The sequence below is a fragment of the Cavia porcellus genome, unplaced genomic scaffold, assembly GCF_034190915.1.
Source record: "Cavia porcellus strain 051 isolate PalLab524CR breed Dunkin Hartley unplaced genomic scaffold, mCavPor4.1 scaffold_1, whole genome shotgun sequence".
NCBI lineage: Eukaryota > Metazoa > Chordata > Mammalia > Rodentia > Caviidae > Cavia > Cavia porcellus.
In genome coordinates, this window is record NW_026947484.1 from 96,371,176 (window position 1) to 96,388,328 (window position 17,153).

The window sequence follows — 17,153 nt, forward strand, 5'->3', positions numbered from 1 at the left end:
ACTTGCAGACTCTGCATATTGTGTTATTACTGTGCCAAGTAACAAAAGTGAATGTTTGGAATACTGTACATCAGTTGGCCAACACCCCAATATTGCTTAATTTGTGTCAGTGGGCTCACAACCCCTATATATGGGGCTATATATGCCAGAAGCACATATTTTATGACAATACTGTTTCAAAGGATGGCTGCCAGCAGCCCATATTTGTTGTGGTATTATTAAAGGAAAGTGTGTTAATTAAAGGAAAGGGAGTGTGGCAGTATTTAAAAAGTTGTGTCAGTAGGCAACATCCTAATATGTTTAGTATTATGTGTATTGGGTCAACAGCCCAAAATTTGTCAGTTGGCCAACTACCAATAGTTTTAAAAATGTGTACCAACACTGGATCAAAATCATGTGTCGGTGGGTCAACAGAAGAAGACTATGAAAACTGTGTGTCTGTAGATCAATGGCCCCTGGCCAGCAGCCCATGTTTGCTATGTCAGTATTTTGTCAAAAGTCATGGGCCAGCAGCCAAAGAATACTGTGCTAATATTTTCTCAAATAAAGGATAGTGAGTGTGTTGGTATTTTTAAAAAAGTGCACCAGTGGGCCACTAGCCAAATATTTTTAAAATTTTAGGTCAATGGGCCTAAAGCCGAACATTGAAATAAGTGTGTGTCAGTGGCCCAACCACCAATATTTTTAAATTATGTGTCAAATGACCAATGTTCAAAAAATGTTAAAATTGTATGCCACTGGGGCAACAGTCCAATATGTTAAAAATTATATCTCAATGGGCAAATTGCTGAATACTCTTAAATTGTGTGTCAGTGGGCCAGGTATATGGGCAGCAGCCCAAATCTATTACATCAAAAATTGCAGGCAGGTATCCGTGTATGCTGTGTTAATTGTATCAATTGTAGGAAAGTGAGTGTGGCAGTAATTTTACAATTGTGTGCCAGAGGGCCAACACCCCAAATATGTGAAAATTGTGTCAGTGAGCCAACAGACCAGTATTTTAAACATTGTATGTCAACAGGGAAAAAGCTCAATATTGTCAAAAGTGTGTGTTAATGGGCAAGAGCCCCAGTATATGGCACAGCACAGCCCATATATATTTTGTTAATATTAGGTCAAATGTCTGGGACTGGCTACCAAGATATATTGTGTTAAAATTGTGTTAATTAAAGTATGGCATTACTTTTAAAATTGTTTTTATAGATTCAGCAGAGAACTAGCTGTGTGCTCTCCCCAGATCCCAAGAAATCCCTATATTAATATCCTGACTGTGTGCGTAAGTCCCCTTGTTATGTATACATTGCAAAGTACTGCACTGAAACACCCAGTAGAGCAAGGAACAGGATAACCACCCCCTGATCCTTCCAAGATGCAGTTCAGAGTTCTGCTTCTACCCTAATCTCCCCACTCGTCCACTCCCACTCCCCTCCCAGAGCCGGGGACCCTGCTTAGGTGCCTGCCCTGCTTCCTTTGGAGATGCAACAGGAGATCATAGTGCAGTGACAGCTGGAGAAAGCTGGGATTCAGGAGCCTAGGGAGGTGTGCACAGGGCCACACTTCGACCCCCTGACCTGCCAAGCCTTGCACCAGAGAGGTACTCTCGGGTACTAAAATACAGCCTGTGTGTGGAGCTTGCAATAAATAAAATCCTAACCAAACAAATATGCAAATGGGAAATAAGTATATGAAAATACACAATGATCATATGTTATTAGGGAGTTAGAATAATAAGATGCCAATATACAAGAATATATCAGAATGGCTGAAACCTGATACACTGATAATATCAAATGCTGATGAGGGTACCGAACAACAAGTATTGTCATTCATTGGTGTGAATATAAATATGGGGAATTAGAAGTGTTTCAGGCTGGATATCCTTCCTAAGAGGTTCCTCTCTGAGGTTCTTACTGATGAGAACTATTTCTAGGAGTCCTAGGAACTGAACTCTTATTATTGTAGACAGTGTCTCATGGAAAAGAAGTAAGTTTAATGTCAGATAGTATCCGACAGCATAACACTGCTTTTTATAGTTCGGTTTTTTTCTCCTGGTCTGTGTTGAAGTTGAAAACTAGAAAAAAATGTTATGGTAAGACAATTCAATTTCCTCCCTCCTAAAAATCTGTGTAATTTTTGGCATTAGATTTGAGGTCAATAGCCTTTCTATGATATTCTTTTTTGAGGTAGATAACAATATTTTCTAGGAACACTTTTGTGAAACAAAAGAGTGGAATTTTGTCACTGGTCTTATTTTAAAACTTCATACATCACACAACCAAAGGCAAATGGACCTTTAGAATCATGTATGCTCCTTGGGCTAGAACTCCATTCACTGTGGACATGCTCAGTGGTATCTGATTGGAGATTTTCAGAAACTTAGCATAGCTGCCTGTGTCAGCCTGACACAACACAGAGACTTGATCCAGAGATATCTAAGATAAGACAGTGACTGATAGATTAAAAAAATGACAACATGATCTACTTGAATGACCTACTCAGTGAATCAATGGACCCTATTCAGCAGCCTGAAACTTTATTCTGGATCCAATAATCACAATGGAATAGGTAATCTGTGAGCACTAGATCAACATCCACTTGGCACCTACTTTCCTGACCTATCCATTTTCTTTTCTTTTTTCTTTCTTTCTTTCTTTTTTTTTTGAGACAGGGTCTCTCTATGCAGTTCAGGCTGGCTTTGAGCTCACTTTGTAGCCCAGGCTGGTCTCGAACTCACAACAATCCTCCCACCTCAGCCTCCTGAGTGCTGGGATTACAGGCGTGAGCCACCGTGCCTGGCAACCTACCCATTTTATTACAGAGATGATATTCTAATCCCTCCTGAGGCTCCTATTTTAATGTCTTTTTGTTTCAATAATTTTCAAAAGAAGGGTTGAATAGAATAAAGTCAGTTTCTTTCATGGTTAAACTTACGTTTCCTTTACCAGATTACTGTCTGATTTCTTTCAAGTATTTGTAAACATGGATACCACTGAGTACATTTACACAAGAGTGGGAAAATTTCAATTTCTGTCAAAAATGAAAGAAGAAACCAATCCTTTAAGTCCTAACAAAAAGTAGAAGGACCTATTTACTCAAAGTTTGGTGCAAGCCTTTCTTGCAGCTCTAGCACAGCTGTGCTCCATAAGGCCAGTGAGCAAAAGATTTGTTAATGACATGGTGCTCAGAGCTTAAACTGAGCACAATTTATCACCTTACCCTGGAAGCCACAAGCCTTCAATAGACTCCAGAGCTCCAAAAACCATTAGAGCAGATAGAATGTAACATGCAATTGCTATGTAAGAAATGAAAGAGATTCTTTTTGCTTCCTATTTTTTCCTGTTTCCAGAATCCTCTACAAAGTTCTCCAGAACAGTCCATCATCTGAGAGAACAACAACTACTGAGAACAGCTATTCTGAGAATATGTGACATTCTGATCTATCTTTGTTGAAATTAAAATGGTAGACTATTCCTAAGGAGATCACTAGAGCAACCAACGATCATCCCAAGTGGAAGAGGGAAATCCTGTGTGACTGGTCATCAGCCAAGATATAAGTCAATACAAGCTTTTTGTATAATTTTATACTGATAAGAAGAATTGAGGTAAAAATAAACAAATTGTAGCCCATTGATTTGTTAAAATCTGTGTTTTCATTCATCAAAAAAGTGGGATTTATTATTTCTATAAAATATTTAAAAATCAACCATATTTACAACAGATACCAAGGTGGAATGTAAACTATGATTAATGAACATAACAGGAGTATGGCATAACCACTATGAAAGCAGATATTACTCAGTCCAGCTATCATCCACACATGAAGATGGATGCCTGTAATCCCAGCGCTTGAAATTCTGAGGCAGGAGTGCCAAAAGTTCCAGACCAGTCTGGTCTATGTAGCATCACCCAGTAACCAACCAGCAAAAAAACCAACCAACCAAGCTTATCCCAACCCAACTCAACCCAGCTCAGCTATGTTCCATCAAACAGACACTGTAAAATTAAGTCCAAAGAATTGTAGGTAAGCCTTTTGCTATAACTGGTAGATATGCTGCTTTTCATAGATATTCTGTTTAGTAGTCCTGCCACTACTTTACAGGTATTACTATGACTCAGTAGATAAGTAATAAAATTATTGATAATGAAAGCCAAGTATTTGAGAATTGGAGAAAGAAATTTCAAATAAGCAAAATGGGAATTTATTGTACTGCATTAGAGACAGAAATTTCTGTGTATTATCATGTATAATATTTCAGTATATATTTAGATATAGGTGTATTTGAAATAAATGCATAAATGTGAGTACATAGATTAGTATATATACATAAGTTTGTTATGTTTGTTACTGACAGGACATAAAAGAGTAATATTCAAATAGAGAAAGGAACATACAGACTTCAGAACTTGGTTTCTAAATACTAATATTAAATAAAAGGAATTTGGATTGTTTTGAAATGACTAATTCTAGGTTATGTTACGGAACTACACAAATAGCTTAGAATATCTTATGGTACCAGAAGGGAGGGAAGTGCCCAAACAAAAAGTATAATCACAGATTAAAAGGACACAGGGAACTACCTAAAAGATCTTCCAATAGTCAAAGATGAACTCGGTAGAACAATAAAAATGGTAATATTTGCTTATAACTCAAAAAAGGGAAAAATACCCACCAGTTCTTATTGATATTAGTAAATGAATGGGCACATAAATAAATTGGAAAATTTATTTCAGAAGAATTCTAAGCAATAAATACAGAAGAAATGAAGAACATTGTTGGAGATAGTTGTATAAGAGTTAAGTTGCTAAACACAGGGACCTCTGGTCCTGCTGGAAAAGCTTGTATTCATAACCTCAAAGACAAGATAACTCTGCAGCTGCAGGGCGGAGGCTCTCTATTCAGAGCAATAAGACTACCAACCTTAGAGATCAAACAGTTCTCTTAACTAGCAAGATTTACTGCCTTTGTTCTAGTTTCTTTCGAGGACATTCCTACCAGCCACTTCCTGCACCTCTCCAAACTGTGGAAACTCAATAAATATAGGTGCTCCAGAGAAGTTGCTGTCTTAGCTCCTGAGAGAGTTCTGACCTTCCTGGACCCTACAAACCATGATTGCCTTTGTTTTTATTTAAGCCTTTTCTGTATGCTTACCCAGTAGGTTGACAGCCTGATCAGCTCTGATAGAATGTAGAATATTCATCACTAGAAGGGAATAAAGATAATGACAACAAGCAAGATCTGCTGGTGAATGCTAAAATTAATACAGATGTACAGTGACAAAGTACATTGAGTCTGTTAGTTACTGTGATACTTTAATCAATGTCAGTGGGAAGATCATCCTAATTTTAAACAGTAATGAGATATACTGAAACAAAGTATCCTTTATATCATGTGATTTATTAGCCTATCAGTGCTATTATGTTATTTCCCAAAATGTATAGCTTAAGGCCCACCATAAGAAAACATGAAAATTAAAATGATGGAATTTTAATAATGAAATATCTGGCAAATACATACTAAAAGTCAGGAAAGATATGTTATACACTGGAGGCGAGTACAGAGATATGACAACAGCATGTAATATGGGATCCTAGATTCTCATATAGATAGGACATCAGTGAAAAACTTGAGGGAATCTGAAGAAGTGAAAAGTTTAGTCAATAGACTGCACCAATGTCAGTTTGTTAGTGAGGCTAGATTTTCACCATTAGCTTCCATAATTAAGTAGGGTTAAAGGACCAGAGAGGGAGAGCCCATAATGGCCTTCTATGTGCTGGAGAGCCAGACAATCTATAGCTTCTCAGTCTAAGAAGTTGAAAGCTGCAAACAACAGGATTCAAGATGCAATACAACTCTGGAACTGAAGGCCTGGAAGCTCCCTGGAGAGTTACTGATGTGAGTCTGTGTTAGTTACTTTTCTTTCATCAGTGATAAAAAATACCTGATGTCCAAACTGAAGGAAAGAGTTTATTTAGCTCATAGTTTGTGGAGGTTTTAGTTTGTAATCAACTGGTTTCAAGGCAGAGTAGCATGCAGCAGAGGGCAATATGTTCACAGTGGCAGAAGGCAGCAAAAGCAGCAAGAGCAAAAGGGGAGGATGGCAGAGAGAAGATTCTTCCTATTCCTTCTATTGCATGTAGGCTACCTACCCTAGGACGGGTATAGCACTCACAGCCATAATCCCAGCATTAGACCATGAATCAATCACAAATTCCAGAAGCCTGTGCCCATGACTGTCTGAGGCTTTGAGGGAACATCTAGACACAAACCATAAAGAGGGTCCATGTTGAAAGGCTGAAGGAAAATAGAGTCTGATATCCACAGCCAATGGCAGTAGCAAAAGAGGCACCTGGCACGAGGTGAAGGGGGCTTTCAAATGTGGGCCAACTTCCTTCTTCTTTCCCTTTAATTTCAACCAAGCTACAAGTTTACTGGATGGCACCACCCATAAGCAGGATGAGCCTTCTTCAATTTGCTGGCCAAAATGCCAGTTATCTTTGGAAATACCCTCCATACACAGGAGATTGCTTTACTAATTGGTTAATTTGGTATTTCTTAATGCAGTCAAACTGACTTAAATGATTAACAGTCACATCTTCAAACAAAACAACTAATCAGTAAAGATGCAGCACAGAAACAGATAGGAGAACTCAGTAATCTATTAAGTCAGGCATCAAAGAAACATAAATAAAATGCCTATCTTCTCATAAAACATGTTTTGGAAAATAGTGAAAAAATAGTTTAGGAAATTTGAGTGAAATTTGAAGTTAGTTAATATTTGTAGTAATACTAATTTCTTACTGTCGGTAGTTGTATCACAGTTTTGTAAGTTGGTAATATTAGAAGCTTGGAATAGGGGAAGAGAGGAAACTTGTGAGTTGGTAATATTAGAAGCTTGGAACAGGAGAATAGAAGAAACTTGTGAGTGTTTAAGTCTAAAATTGTTTCAAAATAAATTTAAAAATGAACAGGCTTCTAGGGTTCCTAAAATGACTTACTGAAAATATTAAATCTATTTTATTTGATTAAATCATTTGTGAAATTATTTTTTTCCAAAAGGAAGTAAAATTCTATCTTCCTTGTAACAATATCTAAGTTAGTCATATCTCTTTCTCTATAGTCCTTAAGATTCTGACAAAGATTCTCTTTGACCAAACTTTAGTCAGGCATCCTAGAGTCCTATTAGGCCATAGGCCTTGTTTCAGACCCAACCTTTGATCTGCTGCCGAGTTGTATTTTTAGTAGGTGTCCAGAAAGTTGGTTTTATGAGCATCTACTCTCCACAGATACTCATTTACCCTGGCGAGCTCATCAAATTTCTTATCTCCACACTTTGTGTCTAATAATTCTGGCCTAGCTTTATAAGAATTCTGATAATTTTGCTTGATAATGATCCCCTCAAGTCTTCTTAGTGGTTTTCCAGCCACTGAGCCTTTCACTATGCTTATTGACCAAAAACCTCAGATTGTCTTCACTGTATTTGGAGCTGAGGCCTTAATATCCCCTATATTGTGAGAGTTCTGACACCTATCTTATCCTAAATGAGGTCTTTCTTTCTTACTGTTTTAACGAGTGTCACCATAATTTTTTTGTTACCGGTTTTTCAATGTAAGTCTTTACAGTTAATCCAGTTTTTCATTGTAAATCAATATAGTTAATACAGCCCTACAAAATAAAGGGTATGGGGCTGGGGATTTAGCTCAGTGGCGTAAGCACCTGCTTGGCAAGCATATGGTCGTGAGTTCAATCCCCGGTAACAAAAAAAAAAAAAAAAAAAAAAGGGCACAAACTGACAGTCCACATTACTAAGACCAAGTCACCTCAGGACATACCTTTACCCCTAGTAAGCTCTTTCCAATGTGAGCACCTTGACCTCTGAGATTTACTTCCTGACCACAACTGAGCCCGAGGCTTTGCTGAGTAGGTAAAGCCTGAAGGATATTTGCATAAATTAATAGGAGCATGTAGGATTGCAAAAAAGTTTTGTATGAATATAAAACAGGGGTCCAAAATGTGTTCTAAAAAACATTCAAGACTGTGATAGTATATTCTCAAGAGGACAATTTGGATGTAACAGGTATACTGAAAATAAAATAAATCATAATATAACGTGTTAGCATGAATAAATGAGACTTTTCAGTGACGGAATGGAATACAAGTTAAACAGAAAGACTACCCTTCCATTGGAAGGATTGTGTTGAAAAACATCGATTCCTTTAGAAGTCAGTTCTGGTTCTTATGGCCTGAAATATTCACTATGAAGCGTACACACAGCAAAGCTGAAAACACCCCCTTAAGCAGGCCCATTAGTTTGAGTAACTCTATCCCTCCAGCATTCCTGGCTTTCCTGTGCCCCATCCCTCAGTCTCCACCTTGGCTTAACTGAATGTAGCAGAGTTACAGTTTGCTCGCATTTTTTTCTCACAGTGAGTATTTTCTCACAGTGAGAATGTTTTTTAGAACACATTTTGGACCCCTGTTTTATATTCATACAAAAGAGTATTTTTACTCTTTATTACATTTAGACAAGCATTTGTTTTCTTTTTGTCTCTACTCACTGATAGGTAAAAAGGTGATACTTTTGCTATCATTGAAAATGGAAATGAAAAAGAAAAACTTCTAGCATCTTTCATACCATACAGAACAAGTAAGTAATCCTTTACTTTATTACAATTACATCCCACTTTTGACATTTAAAGAAAAGATCACTGCTTTTTATTTGTTAACAAGCAGTTAAATTAGGAACTTTTGAATTTTCTTAAAGAAGTTTGAACTTAATAAAAAATGTAAAATATAATCAATGATATTTTGTCATTAATGTTTTCTCTTTGTGTATGGTATTGGTCTCAGGATTGTGAAAATTCATTCTTGGAAGTATGACTAACACCTAGGTAATTATAAAGATTGTGGCCCAAAGCAAACTTTATCTGATAAACCCTTCTTCCCTACTATGCATTCTTTCACTGGGGTTTCCACTCAGTGTAAGGAAGCCCTGACACTTACTAGGGATAGAGGTATGTCCTGAGGTGACTTGGTCTTCTTAGTCATGTGAACTGTCAGTTTGTGCCCTTTATTTTTTAAGCCTGAATTAACTGTATTGACTTACAATGAAAAACTGGATTTACTGTGCAGACTTAACATTGAAAAACTGGTAACAAAAAAAAATTACTCATGCAGCCAGGTCCAGTGAATGCAGGATCAGTACTACAGACCTATGGCGAAGAGATGGCTGTGACTGGAGGATTTTTGAAGTTTTGCCAGATCCCAAAGTAAAGTTATATAAACTGGCCTCTATGTGTACATGAGCTAACACTTTCTTCCCTGTAGATGTTGTTTATGTTTGATCCTCAGTGATTCTTAATGGACAATATTGTAAGTTTTGAGAATTAGACAGAAAAATTCACATTTTACTATTTAATTCTATTAAACTTGTTCAACATATCAATAATAGTGTTGTGTTGAAGAGAAGAAAACTTATACTTTCTGGGTCTACCAGCTAGTGAAGTTAAAAGATTTTCTCATATGAAGCAAAATTAATAATAAAATACACTAAAATATATGTTATAAGAATAATTTAAATTTTCCATACTTTTTTGGAGCAGAAAAAATTTAAGTTTTTTTTATTGCACTTCCATAATTACATATTTTAACTTGCATATTACAGATTTTTAACTTGCATATTAATTGGATACAGCATTTATTAGTAAACTAATAATATCAAAGTCACTCAGTAAATTTACTTATGAAATTCAGTTAAATATCATTAGCTTTTATGTTTAACTTTTAATAAATATTTTTAATTGGTCAGTTTGAGTTCAATAAAAATTAACACCTCTGCTGTATAGAGATATACATAAGATGCATAATGAGATATACAGTATTTCTGCAGTATTAAAATTTAACGTGACTTTCAATTAGGAAAAAAATATATGAAAATGTGCCACATTCATGAAAGGGAGAAACAATGAAAAACTGATTGAGCAACATAGGTCTAAATACACAAAAAAATGCATTTTAGAAAGGAAAAACAGAACTGGAAAGTAATAGTAGTTACATTCAGAAAATAGAAAGTGCTATGGTTCCTACTTAAGACCTATGAAAACATCAAAGTCTTCAAAGAACATCAGTCTCAAACAGGTCAGCAGCATCTACAAGGCGCCCAATGGCCTTGCCCTTTCTTTTCCTGGTGGCCCTGGTGCTGCTTAGCTGTAGGTCAGCCTGCTCTCTGAGCTGCGACCTGTCTCAGACCCACAGCCAGGGGAACACGAGGGCCCTGATTCTCCTGGGACAAATGAGGAGAATCTCTACTTTCTCCTGCCTGAAGGACAGACAGGGCTTTGACTTGGCCTAGCTGGAGTTCGATGGCAAGCAGGTCCAGAAGGCTCAGGCCCTCTCTGTCCTCCATGAGATGACCAGGCAGACCTTCAACCTCTTCACATCAGAGGACTCATCTGCTGCCTGGGACAAGAGCCTGTTGAGCTACTTCTGCACTGGCCTCCATCAGCACCTGAAGCACTTGCACGCCTGCCTGACCCAGGAGGTGGGGCTGCAAGAGCCTCCCCTGATGCATGAGGACTCCAGACAGGCTGTGAGGAAATACTTCCACAGGATCGCTGTCTACCTGAAGGAGAAGAGCTACAGCCCTTGTGCCTGGGAGGTTGTCAGAGCAGAAATTGTCAGATGCTTCTCTTCATCAGAAACTATGCAAAAAAATATTTAAGGAGTAAGGAATGAGACATGGTCCGACATAGAAGTGGTTCTCATAGACTAATTCACTGCATCAAATTTCCAGAACTTCTGCCATTTCAAAGTCTCTCATTTCTGATATAATCATGGCATGAATTCAATTTGTGAGATGTTTTCTGAAGTACCAGGCAACACTGTGCTTGACTCTGTGAAGAATATTCCCTTACAAGCTCAGTATCAAATGTATCTACTTATTTATCTTTTAAAATATTTACTAATTTATTGGATTATAGTATTTAAATTATTCTTGTACACATGTCATATAGACTTTACATTTTGTTTCAGATCAAATCTGTTCTGTACACTTCATCAGTTTCTCATTTTGCTTTTTTCACTAAATTTTTACTTTTTGTGTTTGTCCTTCAAAAAAATTCTCCAAGCCTTATTGTACAACCTTATAAGAGAGTGGAAGATGAAAATCACTTACCCATCACTGTCATACTGAAATTATAAGTAAATACTGACTGTTGCACTCTTCATTCTAAAACTATGTGCTATTTATATTTGATCAGCAAATAATGGCTTATTTAATGTCTGAAGATGTGAATAAACATCGACAGCAATGTGTAGGAAACAAGTGGTGTTTACTGACAGATTCCCTTCTCTCGGCTCTCCTGGACACAGCGCCTCACACTTTCCTTTCTCTCTAACAGGGAAGTTTTGGAACACTTGTCAGTCTCTCTGCACTTACAGACCATTCACACCCAGCTGCTCTCTGGTCCCTCATGTTTTCTGCTCTGTGGTTTCCCTAAAAAGCAGCACACCATAAACAAAGAAGCTGAATAAAAATGTGTAGATTTTGCAGAAACATCTGCAAGAGAAATTATTGCTACTTTCCACTGTATGTGATGTAATGGTACCTTTAGCTAAAAGCAAACAGAAAGCTGTATCCAATGTGTACAGGGTGAGGAAAACTCTCTCAAGGACAAGGAAGATAAGTCTCTGATGGCCAAGTGTGACAGGAGCAGGAACCAAGACCAGAGGCAGATTTCTGATTTATGCAGAAATCCTACCACTGCCTGAAGGTTTCCTTGATACTTCAAAGAGGCTGCTGTTTCACAACCATAATGCTTACCATAAAGTGTGGCAGCTATTTTCTCATATTTTCCCAAAAATCTAGCTATATATTTCTTTCTGTGGTTTCCTGAAAAAAAAAATATGCAAATTAAAACAAATAAAAAGGAATTCTGGAGGAGATTGAATAGCCACCCTTTACATGGAAGATAAATTGGATTTGGTTATTCAGTCAGGAAATGTCAGCATCTGAAGTTATATGTACCAGGTACATTGTGTCTATTTTATAAAAAATAAAACAAAATTTTGTAACCAAATAATAAAAGAATAACAATAATTAATACACTGTGTATTATTATCTTCAAAGTAATTAACTCAGAGTATAAGACATAAACCATTCCTCCTTACTTTTTCGGGTCACAAGTGTTTTTAGTACAACATCACAGTAATTCACCTTCTGCATCTAGAAACCTCCCCAGTACTCGCCTCATTAATCTGCCTATTCATGGGGTGTTGTCCCTTGTGGTTTCTGCCCATTCATTTTCTAACAAAAGCACAAAGGCACCAATTAAAAGCAAAAATTGGGCGAAATTTCTGTCAGAAACTCAAATATAAGGGATATTTTTCTTTTGATAAATATTTTTGTAAATGAGGGAATTTCTCTGCTACAGTAATGAACGTAACACATTAGCTGTAGCTAAAAAGAAACAGCAGAATAGTTTATCCCTGAGCACTAAGATTTATAAAAACCCAGCACTGCCTGCTGGCCAATGCACTTAAAAAAGTGCCCTGCTATGGACAGCTGTTTCCTTTTTAACATTGTTGAGACTCTTTCCTGCATGCTTTATTTTTGTTAGTTTTACTCCTCTCCTTCCTTCCCCTCTCCTAGTTTCCTTCCCTTCTTTTTCTGTTTCTTCCTGCTGCTCTCCCTGGACCTTCTTTCTTCTGTCAAAGTTATCAAAGTCTCTTTCCCAGAAAGGGCTAGAACAAACATTTTAAAAAGTCTTTTGCATCTTAGGGCTGCAAAACCCTCCCAACTTCAGACAGGTCCTGTTCTCTTTGGGCAGTGGATAGTTGTGAGGGGAGAGAAAAGTCTGCTTGTGATCCTTGTTACTAAACTGCTCTGCCTGCCACTGAGTTCTGTAGGCTCTGGGAAGAGATCAGAGAGCCTGCCCTGAGGAGTGCGGAGCTGAAACCAGGAAACGTGGCTAGCTAGCGTAGTGGTGCATTCATTCTTTAGAAAGAGCGTTCCTTCTTGCAACTATATCCAGTTCCTTAACTATCATGAGTGAGGGATGTGGCACTTGTGTCTGTGCTACTTTGACCCCTGTCCTTAGAAAGAGCACAGAAGTAAATAAAGGAATTTCAGGAAGTGCAAGGATTTTCAGTTGATACTTTTGGACTGTCCTTTGGTAGAGTTGAAAGGTGCTAATGGGACTGCACAGAAGTATAATTACAGAAGTGAAGGACTCGGGCAGGAGGAAAAAGCTGTAATACTTCAGCTGGGGTCTGTCAGCCTCTGCCTGAAGTTGGAGAACCAGTATGTAGGCTCCTTCCCTCCTGTTAGGGGTCACCGGGCTCTAATTTACCTGTGAAATAAATTCTCTCCCTTGTCTTTCTCTGCCTGTCTTCTACTGTGGTATAACTAATGTAGGAACAGGGCCACCCAGTTTTTGATAAATACCACTGTCTTTGTGATTACTCAGCACCTTACAGATATGACTTTTTTCAGCCTTTCTTGCCATTTCCATTTTAATGTGATTTTTCATGGTAATTAAATTATATTTTACATATACGTGATATGTAGAATTTCTATGAGTTCGTTTCATTCTGTCACCTCCCCCTTAAAACCTCTACAGCCATATCTTGTTTCATATCCTTGATTTAGTAATCTTCTATGTATTCAACAGAATTGGGGGACCAAGAGACTGGGCTGCAGCGTCCAGGACTGAGGGTGGAGCAGGAGGAGCGAGCATTCATCTCTCTGCCTGCCCCCTGCTCCCCACAAAAGTCAGACCTCATTCTTCTTAGGCCAAGTTCACCCACAGGCATGTAGTCCACTTAAAATGGGGCCACCAGAGACAGGAGCAGTGCCTGAGTGGGAATGCAGCACAAGCTGTAGACAGCCAAACCTTTTGAGCTTTGGGACCAAAAATGTGAACAGGAACCTTTCCTGTCTGCTAATTCCTGAGTTGCAGTGCTCAAGAGCCACTGATGTTCAGCTGGGCACAGAAACCCAGTCAGCAGAGGGGTCCTGGGCTCATGTCTACACCCACTGAACTACTAAAGAATCTGGAAGTTCATGTGTTCCTTTATTTAGAGATGTTTTCATATTCTGACTCCACTTGGACAAAAGACTGGTCCAGGTACATGACACTCCTTTGTTCAGAGAATCAAAGTACACATAAAACAACAGGAAGAAGTTGAAGGTGCCAGATGGATCCACGGGAACAAGAACCGGTGTTTTGGAACAATATCAGTGAGTCAATTGTTCTGATAGATTATGTGAAATGAATTCTAAACCAGGCATTTTTACACATGTGTGTGTTCCCAGAACTCTGGGAGCCTGGCGCAGGAGAATCACAATTTCAAGCCGTATTTGGGCAACTTTATTATTTCATGACATCCTGTAATAAATTAAAATAAAATTACAATTAAAAGGCTGGGAAGAAGTTTAGTCTAAAGATTTTGGGTTCATTTTTTGTTACTGAGAAAACAAAAACAAACAAAACAAAACAAATCCCAACCAAATTCTAGCATCTGAAAAGTTGGGTTTGTCTCCCATGACAATGCTGAAGAGGCTATACTGAGACCTCTGACAGAGACAAGGCCAACATCAGTAACCCCTGCGTAATGACGGAGACACCATAGCAGCCTGCAGAGTGCTGGAAGCACCCATGGCATCCATGGTTACTCCACAGCTTAAGGGCAAAAGCTGTCATGATACAGGGAAAATTATTCGTGAGGGCACTGCACCCTACCCCAAAATATCTCAACTTCCTGTCGCTATGTAGCTTCCTTTAAAAACAAATCCTATGGAAACAATACTCAAACAGCAAAGTAACAAGCAAAGAAATGAGTTCGTTTAGCAATAACTGGTCTGAGATTTTCTTGGACACAACTATTAGTAATACGATGTGAGAAACTGAGACAATGACATTAGCCCCACTAAAGGAAGTGAAGAATAGAAATAGTTGTGGACTTTCTTCACCAAGAAGCCATGGCGTAAAGTTTGAGGTGACAAAGAACCTGAGTTCCTAAGTCACTGTCTCAGGTTCCCCTAAGGCTTTGACCTTGAATGTTTGGTCTCTCCTTCCATCTTTATTTCTCTCCAAGGGATTGTGTAGATGAGTGTCATACAAATAGTGCTGAGGGGACTGAGCTAACTTTCTTTCTTTCTTTTCTTTTTTTCTTTTTTGTACTTGGGAAGCACTCAAAGCCTTCACAGAGAGCTATAGCCTCACCTCTTTTTAAAGTTTTTCTTTTAAAACAGGACCTCACAAAGCCATCATGTTGCCCAGGCTGGGCTTGAACTTGCAATCTTTCTAACATAGCCTCCCAGAATGCTGGGTTTACAGGTGTTGCCCCCCTGACCAACTTACCTTCCAATGTTTGGATCAGTGGATGACCCATATTTATGATACAATAAGTTTCTCTGTTATCATTTTCCAAAATATAATTATTATTATTTTCAAGATTGAGATAGAATCTTTCAGGATCACCTACCACACTTCCTTTGCATCCTAGGATCGTCAGGGCAATCCCAGTGAATTATTGGCTAGGTGGAGAGCGCAGGGAGGGCTAACGTCCACTATCTGCTCCTTGACTGCAGTCTGACTGCCCTTGTGGGGAGGTATACGGGTGAACTCACCCTCCTTTCTCTCTCAAAGCTCATCATACCTGAATATGATAGAATAGCTGTGTGTATAGGGCGCTGTTCTTGCAAATAAGAGGACAGGTCCCTGACAGGAGCTTGCTTTTCCTCAGATCCCTGGCAGGAGCTACACTCTTCCCACGTCTGTCCACTTCAGCATTGGCCCTCTCTTTTTTTTTTTTTTTTTTTTTCTGTGCTATAGCTCATAGTCTTTGGCTTTGGTTATGACCAAAACAGGAAGTTACTCAGCTTTGTTCATTTTAAAGACTTTCTACACCATGAGTGGTGAATCCCTGGACAAATATAGGAACCCACAGAGCTAAGAGAGCCTGATTTCCTGTGTAAAGTAAGTAGGGAAAAAAAAATACTTGGTCGTTGTGAGACTAAAAAAGGACCAATATTTGTACATAAAAAACAAGTGTGTATCTGTGGGTGAGTGTTCATATACATACACATAGATGAGGAGGATCTCTACTTCCTTGTCTGAAGGACAGAAGAGACTTCCAAATTCCCGAGTAGATGATGAACAGCAACCAGGTCCAGGAGGCCCAGGCCACATGGGCCCTCCATGGGATGCTGCAGCAGATCCTCACCCTCTTCTCTACAGAGCACACCTCCACTGCGTGCAACGGGGCCCTCCTGGACCAGCTGCCATTCTTTGCTCCATCAGCAAAATAGCAGCTGGAAGCCATGAAGGTCTGAATGGTACAGGAGGCTGGAGGGGAAGAATCTGTCCTGGCAACTGAGGACCCAACCCTGAAGTACTCCTGGAGGACCTTGCTGAAGTACATCCAGGGTACCTGGGTCTAGCTGGAGGAGAAGTACAGTGACTGTGCCTGGGAAGTTGTCAGGGTGGAAATCAGGAGAGCTGTTTCTTTCTCAGCAAAGTTGCAAGTTAGATTAAGAAGCAAGGGTGGAGACCAGTCACCCTGAAATGATTCCTTTCAATAATGGGACATCTTACATTTCACATGCATATTTATATATTCAAAAATACTTTTATTACCATTAGCCACAGGTTTTAAATTAATTCAACTAATACTTGAACAGTAAACTTAAGATTGTGTATTTCTAAAGTATTTCAGTCTTGAAGCATCAGTTCTTAAGAGATGAAAATCTCCATGTTCCTTGCATTTATTTATTTGTGCATTTTGTCATATTTGCAGTGTTATAGAGAAAGAAACATAAAAGCATAATATTTATGTTTTGTATAAGGGACTCAGTTTTTTGTTTCATTAAATTATATTTTTATTTAATTAATTCTTTTTTTTTTTGCTACCAGGTATTGAACTCATGACCTCATGCTTGCCAGGCAGGCACTTGTGCCACTGAACTAAATCCTTGGCCCTATTTAATTAATTCTTATCAAAGAACGCGTCTCAAGTTTCTTTTCTAAAACCAACTCTTACCTGGTTTTCTAAAGCAAACTGAAGAATTGATGGTAATATTTATTTATTCATTCATCCTTTCTTTTCAAATTGTATGAATAAAGTGGTGTCACAGTAATAGATTATAGAATTT

At 38.4% G+C, this 17,153-nt stretch overlaps 1 protein-coding gene across 1 annotated transcript; it reads left to right on the plus strand.

The window, feature by feature from the left end:
• The first annotated feature begins 10,160 nt into the window (after positions 1 to 10,160).
• LOC100717707 (interferon alpha-2-like) lies at positions 10,161 to 10,729 on the plus strand. The gene is given in 1 exon segment (XM_013142777.3): positions 10,161 to 10,729. A coding segment is annotated over 1 exon segment (558 nt). The 3' UTR covers positions 10,719 to 10,729.
• Positions 10,730 to 17,153: the final 6,424 nt, after the last annotated feature.